General features: G+C 40.0%; 1 protein-coding gene and 1 long non-coding RNA gene across 3 annotated transcripts; one reads left to right on the top strand and one right to left on the bottom strand.

Annotated features, from left to right (window-relative positions):
• Positions 1-554: 554 nt before the first annotated feature.
• On the bottom strand, positions 555-9,434 carry CDC37L1 (cell division cycle 37 like 1). Its single transcript, XM_032676213.1, has 7 exons — positions 9,290-9,434; positions 7,720-8,001; positions 6,383-6,473; positions 3,668-3,783; positions 3,261-3,383; positions 2,224-2,379; positions 555-1,288 (listed from the first exon to the last, which is right to left on the bottom strand). The coding sequence occupies exons 1-7, from the start codon at positions 9,392-9,394 to the stop codon at positions 1,187-1,189; spliced, it is 975 nt and encodes a 324-aa protein (XP_032532104.1). The 5' UTR covers positions 9,395-9,434; the 3' UTR covers positions 555-1,186.
• A 92-nt stretch (positions 9,435-9,526) lies between these two features.
• LOC116780862 lies at positions 9,527-15,991 on the top strand. Of its 2 annotated transcripts, XR_004354676.1 has the most exons (5): positions 9,527-10,010; positions 10,618-10,732; positions 11,100-11,184; positions 13,584-13,801; positions 15,034-15,991. It is a non-coding gene; the product is annotated as an uncharacterized LOC116780862 (long non-coding RNA). The 2 variants fall into 2 exon arrangements; XR_004354675.1 differs by having other exon boundaries at positions 13,584-15,991.

The following is a 15,991-nucleotide window of genomic DNA, read 5'->3' as shown; positions in this document are numbered from 1 at the left end:
ATGCCTCCCAGACCTTGTGTACAGTCTGAACAATACCGTAAAGGATGGAGTGTGTGTACTGATACTGTTATTTGAGGTATGACTTCACTGGAGTCTTCCAAATGAAGTACATGTTTTTATAGACAGACCTGCTGTAACAGCAGCAAGTTAGAAAAGCACAGTAGAGTTCTGGATTGCAGAAGTTCTGTGGAAGGCCTTGTCTAGAAACAGTATTTGGATTTCCAGCTACTCAAACAGGAAGCTTTCAATGATTTTCCACTTTAATTGTTTGAGTTGACAATGTCAGAAACCCACTTTGGTTTGGTAGCATATGAAGGACCTTTCAAACGCCACATGACACCTTACCCTCTATGACCTGTGACAAAACTTTTTGTTTAAACTGAAGTCTTAGCCTGACCCTTGTACCTCAAGTTCACTCCATCCAATACTTCTACCCATAATGACACTTGGTTTTAAAAAAAGAATCTAAAGTTAGCCTTATGAACAAGAAGAGAGTCAGACTCTCAGAAATCATACAACCCAGCACTCATTTGTACACAAGTGTTGCTTACATGTTAGGACAAAACCAAGTTACGTTTAATGAAGGTACAATATTACATTTATATCCCCTTAATAGAGGTAGAAAGCCAGTGTTTTAATCTAATCCATTCAGATCAGAAATACTCATACCAGATACTGATTTATTGCTATTAGTGATAACCAAATTTGAGAGCTTATACTGTCAGCAAGGTAGCATGAATACAGTTGCAATCTCCAATGTTCAGAGTAAATCATGTCCACATCTGTAGTAAGACAATAGCAGATTCTACCAAGAATCTGCTGCTTCTTGTAAACATTGTATTTGTGCAGATTTTTTTTAACTTTAATTTCTAAAGTCATGAAAGGCAAGGTTAGTAGCAGAAAACACATCCAGTTTCACATTCAGCAATATAAGAACCCTGCTCTTCAAGGACAACCAAAAACCTAGCAGCACATTTTCAAACAATATTACAAGTTTTTCTCAATTACCCACCCTTCAAAATCCCTTTCTCCCTAAAACCAAACAAAAAACAACAAAAAATCTGACACCAAAAATAAAGTGCAGTACCCAGAAAAATAAGTGTCAAGAAAATAGCCATGTTTGTTTCTTTGGGGGAAAAAAAAAAAAAGGGAAATAAAGGAGTACTTGGCCTCAGTCTTAAAAGAACTATAATGTGTCCATCATTTTTGATTCTTCTTCATCTCTTTGTATCACAGAGTTCAGACTGCAGACATCTGTGTTTATGGAACCTTGTAGATCTCCTGTGTTCTGCAACAGATGAAAAATTGACAGCTTAATTCTCCACAACTGTATATACTGAGAAAGAAAGAGAGTGAGTGAGAAACAGATTTTAGTTTAAGTAAACAGTTTGTCCATCTTATGATGGGACAAATTTGCAATAGTAAGAAAATAAGCTCTGAAAAAATCATCAACCATCAGTGTGTCAAGAATTTTTAAAATTTGCTGGAATAGCTTGCGTTTGGTCTTAATATTTCTAGCACCTAACTGCGCATTTACTTAAAATTCAGCTGTATCATCTTACATGAGAGATAATTTAATCAAATTATTTGAAATAAGTACTTTCAATTGTGACACCTTCCCTAATACCTAATTTTTGACAATCCTTGAAGTTGCATCTTCATTCCAGAATGTGGCCATAACTAGAACTTTAAAAAAGACCTAAGTATGCTCAGTTTGCTTTTATTACAAAAAGAACTTTCCTTAAGCTTGACGTCTCTTGCCCAGAGAAGTTGTGGGGTCCCTGGAAGTGTTCAAGGCCAAGTTAGATGGGACTTTGAGCAAAGTGGTCTAGTGGAAGGTGTCCCTGCCCACGGCAGGGGAGTTGGAACAAGATGGACTTTCAGGTCCCTTCCAACTCAAGCCACTCCATGATTCTGTGACTTACCAGAATGATCCCATGAATAGGACTAGTTATTTTACATTGCTTGTGGTAAAGACTGTGAATACAAAATGTAAAGGCACTGAACAAACATACGCTTTTGACCTCATGCTGATGCTTTCTGAATTCTAGCAAGTAAAAAGAAAGCCTGTATATGCCCTGTGTATTAATAATACTGCATGCTATATCCCAAGCACTAGCAGTTCCAGGAAAAATCCTCTTTATATGTTGGAAAGGTACAGCTTCTCAAGACAAGACCTAATCTTACTTTAGTTAAATTAATTTTTAGAAATAATAAACCTACCTGTAAAAAAGATGTCCTCTCTCCTACACAACCAGGATTGACATTGAGATCATGTAGTAACATAGTTTGAAAGCCATGTGATTGTGACCAGATTCTCACTCTTGTCTTGAATGCCTCAAGTTCATTTTTAAAGGCCTCAAAATAGCCTTCACCTGTCTGCAAAGAGAATAATTAAATACGTGCACTTTAGTCAGATTTACTTTTGGGTTGTAAGCATGCACAGTGCTGAAAAAAACCAATGCAGTTTTGGGGAATAACAACTGTGAACAACTCAAGAATAATGTTAGTCAATTCAAAACCACATTTCAGGTATTTCTTTTTAAGACAATCTCTAGCATTTATATGTAGAAGTAATTGATTTTATCTAAAGACATGTAAAATTAAATCTAATTTTAGCCTTTCATTTACTCCAATTCAGAAGGTACCCTTGGAATAACAGCTGCTTGTTGAAACCCTCTGATCAAAAGTAAAGCACAAGCTGACTCACATTTCAACTACGCCCCTTTAGGCAATACTAGATCCATCAGTCTCAAATAAACTGAACATAGTGTAGTCTGTAGCAAACCACAGTTGCAGTTTTTCCATATTTCTGCTGCACAGCTCTGGATTGCTCTATTTCAGTAAAGAGAAAGGGACACTATTTTGGGCCCCACTGTAAACTACAGATAAAATGGAAAGTTGTGACAACAGGTAAGTACACTTTGAAAACACAATGTAATTAGTCAAAAATCAGTCCTTAAATTGGTCTGTGTTTGCTGTTGTTACTTAGTTATTACTTGTTTATAATACCCCTATTGTCCCCCTGCTGCATCTTGCTTTCCACCTGGAACAAGCAAAATCCACTAAGCTTTCATTTTCAGAATTGGAATTACAATAAAGTATTTTGTATAGAAAATAATTGCTAACAAAACACTTTCCCATAAGGCTAAGTCAGTCAACAAATTATATAGCCTCATATGGTTAAGAAGAAACCTCTAAAACACTGATCCCTTGTCCAACATCAAGAGTTTCTCAAATCATTACCCTAGTTGACTTACTTTGGCTTTTTGGAAAAAGAGACGAAAACATCCTCTTGGATCCACATTGCAGCTTTTGGCAATTTCTATAATAAACTGCATTACAACTGCTTGGTGTGCTACTTGCTCCATCAGAGCTCTTTTCTGGAAAAAAAAAAAGTTGAATTTATGACTTAAAGAAGATTCCTGTGATTATATTTCTAAAATTCAGCATAATTTCCTTTTGTTCCAGTTCCTAAACAGATGTGAACTGATGCTTACAGAAGCAAGGGGACTTATAATTAGCTGTAACTAAACTTATATGTGACAATGCACTATCAACAAAGTAGTGAAGGAAAGAACAGTTAAACAGCTGATCAAGTTGGTCACCTTTTTTACAGTGCAAGTGGGAAACCATATGCTTTCAAAGAATTTAAACATCTTCATACCTGTTCAGCTTCCAGATGAAAACACCACAACATGAGATATCTAGATGTTTCTTCGCATACAAGGTATGGGTGATCAGACAAAAACCTTTGACTATCATCCCATCTGCTCAGCATGCCTAATAAGAGAAATATAGATAAGACATTTGAAACGGATAAAAGATTTAATGCAGCAAGGGAGTTACTTGCATTGATACCCCAGTATATGTAACAACTTTGCAGTTCACTAACCTCAGAATGACAGCATGCAGCTAAATTTGGGGGATTTATACATAAATGCTGAAAATGCATAAATGCTGAAAAAAGCATTACCAGGAGGTATAATTAGACTTTGAAATACTAAAAGTAGATTATAACAGTCACGCATCTCTAGCATCACTGATAAGTTATTGTTAATCAGTTCTCATACACACTAAAGTGGTGTGGGTATCTGTTACATCTTCAAATAGCTTAAAAAGTTTATGGATAGAGATTTACGTTCAGTGATTCTGACAAACACAAATTCTTTAAATGCTCACAAATAAGAATGCAAAGAACAGAACCGGTAATACATCAAAAACGGAAGTCATGATTTGCTAGGTTTTTAGAAAAATTGAAATTAATTACACGAACAGCTTGATCTCAAAAAACAAAGCCACATCAGTATTGGATAGTTAATTAGAACTTTGAATTGCGATATCATGACACTACCTTCATGTAACAAGCTGAGTTTAAAAATCAGAACTAAATACTCAGACCACTTAAAATTGTCCTTCAAGTATCACTGACAATCATGACTGGCAACAGGTACCAGATGTACAGCTTTACCCATCATCGTATCATCATAACTGGGCTAAAGATCATTCAGTGGTAATGACCTAAGCTCATCTTAATTCTAGCAAACAAATCCCTAAATAGAAAGCAACAGCTAATATTCTTCCTGTTTTCAAGTTATTCTGTGTAAGTTCTTTATTGCTTGGAAGCCAGAGCAGGATTCAGAAACAGGACTCATGCACTAGTGAAGTCCAGACTGCCCCTTGGCACCACTTAGCATGGAACAAGAGACTTCAAAAAGTGTTAATGTACTGTTGCTTTTACAATGGACTTATGTATTTCAAATTAAAATAACAACATGGCTTTGAATTTAGGAGGTATGAAAAAATGTATCATCCTCTTTAATAAGGTTGTTTCTGTCACAGTTTAATCTGATCAATAAAGAGTACTTTTACACAACTCTCAGCTAGGAAGCCTGCAAGGAAGCCTCTTTTTTTTTCTTGTTGAAGTGCATGGCAGGGCAGATGTCTTCTGATTCCACTATCATTACACTGAGCAGTTAAGGTCCTTGAGAGAACCTGCACCTATTACTACTGTTTGCATACTCTGACAGCATTGTGCCTCAACCTGGTACTTGCAAAGCTTGCTAAGGCTAACAGGGCTAGAAGCCTTTTCTTAAAAACAGCTTTAAGAGCCTTAGAAGCCAAATAGCTTAGTAAAAATAAGTTTGTTGAAAGAATTCAATTTTGCCAGCTCCATCCTGTTCTTGATTGTTCTGGAATTCTAAATATGGCTACACTATACTATAGTCTGAAACCAGCCTGTAACTAAGAATGGAAAGCACTTTAGAGAACCATCAAAATTACAGATTACTGAAAGATCAGCTTTGTGCTTAATTGCATTCAATAATTATGACAGAGCTAAAGTGACACCTAGTGGATAATTGAGTATAGTTTTAAACGCACAATTCTGTGCACACATACTTTCAGTAGGTGTTTACAAACATGTCCATTAATCAGTCATTACCCTTGTAGCTTAACAGATGCCAGAAAAACATTTATTAAAAGGAGAGAGCTATGGACAATCCCATGCACTTTTATACACGACTTGTATTTCCATGAATGTCCCTGCCTTTTCCCACGGAACAGCAGAGAAAGTTGCTAGTTTGAAAAATTGTAGTTTTCATGGCTTGTCCTGGTTTCATCTGGTATTAATAATAATTGTAATGAAAAAGAGGGAAGACGTCAGGAGGGTGAGGGGCAGAGCAGAGGAGAGGGACAGAGAAGAGGGGTGGGGGGAGAAAAAGGGCATGGGGGGAGAGAGAGAGGGAACAAAAAAACTCAAGAGGAACACTCGACACTCAATATATCTTCTCAGCAACCCCTGACTGATGCCCATCTCATTCCTGAGCAATGATCGGATCCTCCCAGTCAACTCCCTCATTTATATCCTGGGCATGGTGTTCTGTGGTGTGGAACAATCCTTTAGCCAGTACAGGTCAGGTGTCCCAGCCACGCTCCCTCCCAGTTTCTCATGTACCTAATGTGCACCTGATGTCAGTGCATGAGACAATGAAAACTCCTTGATTTACAGTAAGAGCTACTGAGCAACAACCAAATCATCATTGTGTTATCAGCATTATTCTCATAAGGAATCCAAAACAGAGCACTGTATCAGCTACTGAAAAGAGTTTAATTCTGTTTCAACTGAAACCAGGACAGCTTAAGCTCAGTTGAGTATTAAATTTTAATTATTTTTTCAATTGGAGTTCTTGTTGGTCACAGGAATTAACAAGTTTCTTCAATTAACTCCTTGTTTCACTTTTAAATTATTATCTGTCTTGATAAAATAAAGCTGAACAGTCTTTATGCAGGTCTTTCATTTGTTAGCATTCATTCTATAAAAGAAGGAACAAACCAACATAAATACTGTAGGGACTGCAAAATATTGGAAAAGCAGACTCACCAAAGTGTCTAATCTTTTGTTCATGTTTTTGCATAAGTGGTTCGGACACAGCTTCATCTTCTATTTCTTTTCCCTTTTGATTAATAAAACTCTGAGGAAGAGAAAAATTGTACTATCACAGAAACTCCAAACATACTGTTTAGTGATATAAAGGAATATTATATTTTAATTTGCTACTATTTAAAGGGCTATGTTCTAATTTGAGAGTCACATCATATTTCAGAAGGTTTTCTTTTAGAATATGCATTACCTCATAACAGAGTTTTAAAGTCTCATTATAGACTCTGAGAAAATTCTGTCCTCAGATGGAAACTTACTGATGTGTCAGTGATAAGAACCATGTACACTGCATCCTGGATGCAGCTAAATCAGTGAAATTAGGAGATGTGCTAGCTGTTTAAATTAAATTGTTAAATCAAAGCTGAGATTCTGCTATAAAAAAATTTTGTGCTAAATAATCTGTATTATAGTATTCAGTATTAGAAGCAAACTAAGTTTCACATTTTGGGTTGGCTGGAACAATTAAAGATCAGAGTTCCACTCCTCCCTGCCACAGACAGGGACATCTGTCTTCCACTGGATCAGGTTGCTCAAAGACCCATCTAATCTGAACTCTGTTGCTTCCAGGAATGGGGCATCCACAACTTCCCTGGGCAACCTCTTACCATGTCTCACCACACTAATAATAAAAAAATTTCTTCCTTATATCCAATACAAATCTACTGTCTTTCAGTTTAAAGCCACTGCCCCTTGTCCTATCACAACAGGGTGTGATGAAAAAGTCTCTTTCCATCTAAGGCTCCCTGAAGTATTGAAAGACCACAATAAGGTAAATAAGGGCTCTCCAGCAGTCTTCTCTTCTTCAGGCTGAACAACCCCAACTCTCTCAGCCTGTCCTCATAGGAGAGGTGCTTCAGCGCTCTGATTATCTTTGTGGCCCTCCTCTGGACCTGCTCTAACAGGTCCATGTCTTTCTTGTACCAGAGCTGGACGTAGCACTTTGGGGGGTCTCACAGAAGCAGAGCAGAGAGGCAGATAAATGACATCTGTAATCTTTCCCTTGGCCACTGCTGTAGTCACTCCATCACAGAAGGCCACTCGGTTAAGGCAGGACTTGCCCTTTGTGAATCCATGTCCCAAATCATCTCCCTGTCCTCCATGCACCTTAGCATAGATTCTAGGAGGATATGTTTCATGATATTCGCAGGCAAAAAGATGAGGGACATACTCCATTTTTGTGCTGTACTAGACACAGAATACATTCAGAGACTAGTAACAACCAGAATGAACAAAAGAGCCTAAGACTTTTTTTCCATGCACACCAATATGGGTCATACCTTATTAAATACTTCCTTACTAACAGGATCTGCGTTCCATAGATTCTGTCTTTCCCTCTGGTTCAGTGCTTCTTCTTTCCTTCTCCACTCTTCCTCTCTCCATCTCAACTCTGCCGCTTCTGTCCTCGCTTGAGCAGACTCTTGATCGCAGGATTCTGAATTATGCAGTGCTAAGCTACCAAATTTTTGCTGGGCTTCTGCTAGGTTCCACGTGCATTCTACAGAGTGCTTGACAAACTCTCTTTCTTTTTGGCAGGCTAATTCAATCCCCTGGCTGTATGTCTGTGAGGAAAATCAGACATGCTATTTATGGGGGGAAAATTGTCTGTTTACAGTTTGTATAGAAGCAGACTGGCCTAAATCCCAAAGTTAATAATGCACCTGGAAGGCACCTTAGATATGCAGCATTATATCAGCAAGAGTAATGAAGCATAGCATTGCACAGCTGTGTTTTGTACAAAAATATTTCCAATTCAAGCCACCTTAACTTTGTTAAGTGTATTTGCAAAATCCTGGATCGTGTACTGCTATCAGTTAAAGTCTCCAGACTGTAAAAATACTTTTGACGCAGCTGAACCCCTCTGGCTATCTTTAGGCTGCAACATTAGCAGCAGCCAAGTGTGACAATACTCTGAATATACACTTCTGAGAAGAAAGTATCATTCTGGTGATGTCAGATCACAAGAGTAAAGTAACTGCTGCTGCCTGCATTCCAGTATGGATTAGTACTAAACAGATGGCCAGTGTCTTCTTCCTTGAACCGACACTGAAAGTGGAATTTAAGTTACACAGTGGCTGAGGCTCAGCACAAACATATGCTCCTTTTGGTCAAATTTGTTGAGGAGGTTATCACTCATAGCTGGGAGAGAAAAATGTCGTCTTAAGCAACTCTGCTTATATTACTTCCAGGAGTGTGCTGGGAATTCACGCTCAGTAATTTAAGAAATTATCCTCTATAGCATATGCCATGCCTTTTCCACCAAGAGTGAAGAAGAAAGCATCCATATGCATTAGTTCCTCAGCGTTCTAGTACCATGTTATGAAATCTGCACTGCTGATAACCTCTGGCAGGGGCACGCAAAGGACAAGCTGAAAAAAGATTATCTGAAGGAAACTTTAATGCAGGTACATCAAAGTTCTTGTCCCAGCTTTGTTTCAGAATTACTGCATCCTTACTTCTGCAATAACAAGAAGAAAATCCCACTCTTTGGAAAAGTAACGTAATGACAGTTTCTTGTGAGAACACACAGAATTGCCGACAACGTGTTTATAAATCGCCGACTTGCCCTGGCCAACAGCGAAACACACTGCCTATGTATCTTCTCTTCAGGCACAGGGATGCTGGGATGACTCCAGCCCAGCTCCCTGCACATCGCTTGCCCAGGGTGGAACCGCTACCCAGGGCCGGCGGCAGACGCCAGACTCTCCCCCCCCCGTCCCCGCCGGGCGCCGGGCGGGCCCTCCCGCAGCGCCCGCCCCGCCCGCGCGGTGCCCGCGTCCCCCCGCCGCTCCCCCGCAGGGCCGAGGCGCCCGCGGCCCCGCCGGCCCCGCGCGGGGGGCACGGCTGTACCTGCACCTCCGGCAGACGCTGGCGGCAGGCGGGAGCCTGAGCCCGCTCCTCGCCCTCCTCCTCCGGGGCGCCTCCGTCCCGGGAGCGCGGCAGCCACAGCGCCATGCCCGGTGCCGTCCCGGCGGCGCCACCGCCTCGCCGGAACTGGGGCAGCGACACTTCCGCCGAGCGGGGCGGGGCCGGAGCGCCGGGCGGGCCCGGGGGCGGGGCGGGACGGCACTGGGGCTGTGCCTGCCGCTGCTCCTCCTCTGCCCCTGCCCCACAGGCGCCCCTGTCCACTGTCCTGCACTTATGTCTGCTCTTGGCCCTCTCCTTGTCCTTGCCCCTGTCCCTGCCCCTGCCATCCGTGCCGCTGCCCATCCCTACCCCTAATGCTGCTCCTGTCCCTGCCCCTGCCACTGTTCCCGTTCCTGCCTCTGCCTCTGTCCCTGTCGCTGCTCCAGCCCCGCCCCTGCCCTTTTCCTGCCGCTGCCTCTATACCTGTCTCTGCCGCTGCCCCTGTCCTGTCCCCTCCCCTGCCCCTGCCTCTTCCATGCCGGTGGAGGGCCGATCACCTCCTTGCAGGCATGGCACTGGCAAACTACTCGTGTATGTGTGTGTATTTGTATATATATGCGGACGATCAGTGCTAAGAGCTCCTGGGGTGCTGTGTGGTTGTCAGTAGTTTGAATCTCGTCTGGGAATGGAAGTTAGCTGAAAGTGAGGCCATACCTTTGCAGTGGTAATACATCCGTGAATTAAAATGTGCTCTAGTTGTAGCCCTAATTTCTCGCCCATAAATTGGTTATTTAGCTCTTCCTCCAAACAGGAGGCACTGAGCGGTTCTTTGGAGCCGTAGGTATAAAGTCTGCTAGCAAGTTTGTGCAAGGAAAAGGTTAGGTTAAATGGAGGTTAAATGGGGGGGAAGCTTCTTGCTGCGGGACGATTATTTAACAAAGGGATTACTGCTGTGGTGTAAATGGATAATACTTATATGTTGGTCATAACAAGTCTCCTTATGGGATATAAGAACAAAAATAGTGGGTTTCACTCTATCATTTCTTTGTAGGAATCAAATGTTTTTCTGTGTATAATGCTAAGGTCTATGAAATCAGTCCCTGTTACACGGGATGATAAAAGTAAAAAATATAAAATGAGAGAACTTCCAAGAATAGATGTTAATCTGGCACCCTTTTGAGATTATCAGTAATAAAGCCAAAGTCCAATGAGTCCCTTCTGAGATAGGGTCCTGCAGACTTGGACTGATGCACATGTGTAAGACTGGACTAAGGAATACCATGTGAATGCTCTTTTTCTTTCCTAAGTCTACATTTCTTGGTGTGTTTCAGGCTAAGAAACACGACATTTTTCTCAGTTTTTGCATTTTGGATCAACACAAAGAGACAGAATTAATGCCCTCCTCCTGTTTTCCTTCTCTTGACTCATGAGATTTGCTTTGAAAAGGTGATTTTCATTTGTTGGGTGCCTTGGGCTAGAAACTGATGTCTCAAGCCTTGTACAAGCTGTAATTAATTCCATAATCTTACTTTTCTTTACAACTGATAGGTTATTCTTGTTTCACATGTATCTTGACATAATAAGATGCAGTAATTGGCCCATTCCTGGAACTGAATTTAACATTTCTTTAAGATTTTATGATCTGGAGCTTTGATAGAAGTGGTAATGAAAGATCATCTCTCAGATGGATAGTTCACATGACAATAGTGTATATGATAATAATTGAATTTATTTTGATTCATGCATGGTTGTTTTGTGATACCTCAATTCTAATATGGCTATCATCTATTCAAGATTTTTTTCTCTATGGCAGATATGTGATGCAAATGAAGATCCAAATAAATGATAGATGAGTGGTTCTGCTGCCATTTTACACATCACTCTAATACCTAGAACTGGTGAGAAAAGGAGTCTTCAGTGTTTTTCCTGCACTTTACTGTATATTATTGTATGTTATTTGTGTTTGAAGATTGTTTTTTAAAAAGTGGTGTAAGACAGAATGGCTATGTCTACTGAGATAGTGAATCCAAAAAATTGGTCCGAGAAACTGCTCAGAGACTTTTTATCTGTAAGCAGCAAGGTATTTCTTTATTCAACGTTGGGAGCAAGCCAGCTTGTGCTGGACAAACTTGCTCGACTTGCAAGTGCAAAACTAAGCCATTTTATACACTTCAGATACATGGTTACATCATTTATTATACATATTAATAAGTAGGCTGGTCTCTGGGCAAAGTCTTTCCAGACATGCACAGTCTTCTACTTTGGGGGTCTTCTCCTCAAGCCTTCATCCCTCCGTTGGTCGCCATGGATGTCTTCCTCAATTTGACCTCTTCAGTTAGGTGACCTGAATTCTTCAAGCTTGCAAAATCCTGGCTCTGGGCCTTCTAGATCTTATTCAAATGTCTAGTTTACCTAATTTATTACTCTGTGTGTACTACTCCTATTCTTTCTATAATAAGGCCTTTGGTCCAGTGAGCAGAACAGAACGTGATATTAACCAGTGCTCCTAAAATGTTCTTCTAGCAAAACAGGTATTCAGGTTTCTTAGCAGGCCAAGATATCTCAGTTAACTCTTTTAGGCCTGGCTCCTGTTTCAATAGCAAGCCCATGCTGAAGCCATTGCAAAACAGGAACTTAGGAAGTTGAGAGGAACAGTCTGTTTATTAACTATTTGCTTCTGAGTCGTCTCCATTCTTTTTCAAAATACTCTCACTACCTGTGTGTTTCTCTAAAATTCTTTACATCTGGCTCACAAGAGGCCTTTCTTTGAGTGGCATGATTGCTTTCCCTTTCCCCCTGTGGTTATTATTGACACAAGTGAAAAACTACATGTGGAAGCTACAAAGTACAATTTTCATCAAAGCCTTTAGCCTGTCTCAAGGTGAACACAACTCTGAAGACATGACTCTTAGGTCTCTATGCAATGAAACCTCCTAGCCATGTTCTGACCAGAAACGGGAAATATAACCCACTCCTGTTGAAGAGCAGTTTCTTATACATTTACCTAGCCATAAGAGGAGCATGAAAGTAATTATAATGAAGTAGATGCTGTTAGATCTTTTGTCTTACCTCACAGTAGCGTCCTTTTGTGCCCGTGAGCTTCACTGGTAGGTGAAGCAACACATTTTCTTAGAGAAAACATGACTTTGCACAGCCATCACAAAAAAGACTATTGCTAAAATATTGTCTGAAAACACTGCTGTCATTTGAAGAAGGATGTTGATGTGTTTAGGAAAAAAAAAAAGAGAGCAGCAAATATTAATAAAATAGGTGGAATACAGCCAAGGGCAGCTTCTTTAAATAGGTATAATGTCCATCATGAATGCCCGAATAAAATTCAGTGGTAAGTTCCCATTTACTTCAAAGGAGTCAGAATTTCACTCCAAGGCATGAGAAGTCTCATCTTTGAATGAGACATAATTCATTGTAACAAAATAGACAAGAGCTAAACACAGCAAGTGCGTTTGAATTTGTTTATTAAAAGACATTTAATAGCTGTGTGAGACACTGAAGTGGTTTATAGCTTAAACATTGTTAAAATCCCTGAGGACTTTGGTCCACTGTAGCAAGGTGTGTAAGGAAGCAACTGCTTACTGAAGCCCACCACTCCCTCAATATGCCTACTAATTTGGACTGTAACAGGAACTTGACAGAAGATAAAGGTAGTGCTATTGTCTAATTATCTCAGGAGAAGAATGTATCCACAAGTGTGAGAGACTGGAATGCTGATGGCTCAGACAATAAAGGTGCAAGCTGACAATGTGCAAAGTAACCACCCAGGTGCTGAGGGTGTGCTTACCGGCCACCTCGGGCTACAGGCATAGTATTCGACAAGATGAGGAGAGAGGCAAATCCTGCGAGGAGGACTGGTGTTTCTTTGTCCCTACACAAATGACTCAGCTGTGATAACTCCCCTCCAGGGAAGCAATGGGACAATTGACTCAGAGCCTGAAGATATTCATCTCTGCTGATGAGCCAGAATTGACTCACCTGTGCTGATTTAACAGGCAGCTGTAACATCTTAAAAGGTGTCAAAGACTCCTGAAATGTCCAGTGATCCAGTATTACAACAGGCATTGTAAACCTCGTGGCTGGGGGGGGTGGCAGGGCGTTCCCACCTGGCCCAATAAAAGACCACACGGACTTCACTCAACACATTGTCTTCCCTCACCACTTGTACTTTCTATACCGTGGAGTATGTGTCTCACCACACACAGGCTTTTTCCCTCACACACACAATCTTCCCTCACTACACTGGACTTCGCTCACGAACGGATTTCTTTCCTTACCGCCACAGACCTCTTCCTTTACCACGTGGGACTTCGTTCCCTGATACAGGATTCTTCCTTCACTACACTTCACTGATACGCTGAGACTGATACATTCCCTCACTACTCCGGGCTTTCGGGCTTTCCTTGACGAATCCGGACTGCAACCATCACTTTGACAAGACCGGGACTCTAACCACCAGGAAGACCCCAAGAACAACGGGACGCCATTGAAACCCACAGAGTGGTGATATTTTTTCTACTTAATCTGTCTCTCTGTTACTCTCTCTTCCCACTCCACCCTCACTCTCTCTTCCCTATTCCTTTATATCTCTCTCTACCTCACATTTACTATTAAATAAAAATCTGTACTATTGCCTTCGGCATATGGCCTTGTTTGCAGCTTAATTTTGTCAGAGGCATCACTCTAATAATTGTAAAGAACCTGATCATAACAAGGTGATATCATAACTGATTTTATTTTTTATAAGATATTCAGGCAAGTTTTACATAAAGGAAAACTTTCTCATATTTTCTCATTTGTCCATAATCTCGGTGGAAAATTACCTGCCCTTTAAGGTGTTTACATTTAGGGCTTTTCGTTCTTTTTTTTGGGTTGTGTCCTTTAGGACTGGCCAAGATTTCAGGTATTTTCCAGATATAAATTTCCTAATTGTCCTTGTGGTTCTGCTGTTTTACATTTTGTAGAATTTCACTTACAGTGCTATAAACATGATATTTTTTTCATACAAAGTACAGACTGTTCTGAAGTTGATGCAGATATGGATGATATGAAATTTCATCCTTTTTTTCAAAATATTGCATAACTTTAAAGTACACAATCACAGATATATCTAATATTAACTAAGTTTGATTTTGCTTAGTGGCAGCTTGATAGAGAATAGGGGAATTATTTTGAATTGATAAAAAGTGTTCCTAGGAATGCTAGGTTGTTTAATTAGTTGGTGCTGTAATGAATATGTATTCACATAATATGTGTATTCACATATAGTGTATTTGTGTCTGATTTTGTCTTTCTAAAGTACATGACCTGGTATACATTGGTCCCCTTATGTTGCTCTAAATCGAGCCCTTTGAATGTCAGGCTCTACTAGCTCCCCTCAAGTCAGTTACATAACTTTTCCATTCTTTGGACAGTCTGTGTTCTGACACCTAGTGTAGCACTGGGTTAACTTGACAGTCTGCTTTTTATTTTTCCATCATCACTTTTGAAGTCTGTGACAAGTCATTTATTTAATGATTAAGCTGCCTTTTAAAAGCCAAAATCTTATCTATTTTTTGTAGGGGGATGGGGGAAGAGAAAAAAAATTATGTATAATAATGGCCTGTCTACATTCTGTTTTGTTATTGCTAGTAACCTTTGGCCAGACTACAAGAGCAGGTGTTTTGTTAATTTAAAATATTTTCATCCCTTAGCTTTAATTCAGCTGCAATTCCTTTGTCCTTGCTGGGTTTCAGGTTTCTGTCCTTCTGGAAAAAGCCAATCCTGAAAAATCAAGAGAAGGTCAAGCAGAAGCCACTGACTGTCCCCTTGTCCTATAAATCCATCAGTTGTCAACCACAGGGGGTAGCTTCTGCTGATATTTCTTTCATGTATGTTTCTATTCTAATATTAATAATATTAGAATAAATACTCGAGGATGCAAAGTAGGAAATGTCTTCTTTCTCTTCTGTCAGTCGTCTGCTCTTCTGATTCCTTTGCTCTCCATCCTCCATCTCTTTCTGTAAGGTTAGTTTTTGGTTACTGTCCCAGGCGTAAACAGTCAATCTATTCCAGTTATTCAGTCACACTGCTATAATTTATTTTTCATCTCCCAGGGAACGTAATAAAGTTTAAATTAACTCAGCTTATGTCTTCAGGAATTAGGCAAGTAAATACTTCTCTACATGCTAATTAATTTGAGACTGTAAAGGATATTAGTAGGCGTTAGTTTTATGCCATGTCCCCCAGCTTTCTCTCCCTTACAAATTTAAGGACCTCCTCAATGGTATTTCCTTGTACTCCATCATTTTGTTAGGTACACACTTGATGAAAAAAAAAAAAACCAAACACTTTTCTGATTAGACTCATTGAATAATTTGTTATGATCAGTCATGTTTCTTTAGTTTCTTCAGCCTAATTTTCATATTTTCTGACAGCAGTCTAGTTTGCTGGTAACATTTAACTAGAACATAAATAATAACGTAGAGTTCATCTTGGAAGTTAGTCTTCAGGTTGTGTGTTTTTGTAAGACGGGAAAAAAGCAAATAGACACTGGGTGGCAGATGAGCACTGTTGTTGAGGTCGCTGATTACGGAGCATCTGTATATATCCTAAAAATGCAGGCAATTTGTTAAAATTGGTTATTGTTCTGTTATGGCAAAATAAAAATGTACTTTATGTTCCCTGTGTAATAAATATTGCTTGTACATTTTG

Source organism: Chiroxiphia lanceolata, chromosome Z, assembly GCF_009829145.1.
Source record: "Chiroxiphia lanceolata isolate bChiLan1 chromosome Z, bChiLan1.pri, whole genome shotgun sequence".
In the NCBI taxonomy this organism is placed as follows: domain Eukaryota; kingdom Metazoa; phylum Chordata; class Aves; order Passeriformes; family Pipridae; genus Chiroxiphia; species Chiroxiphia lanceolata.
Note: the sequence above shows the minus strand (reverse complement) of the source record. Positions and strands in the feature narration are given on the sequence as shown.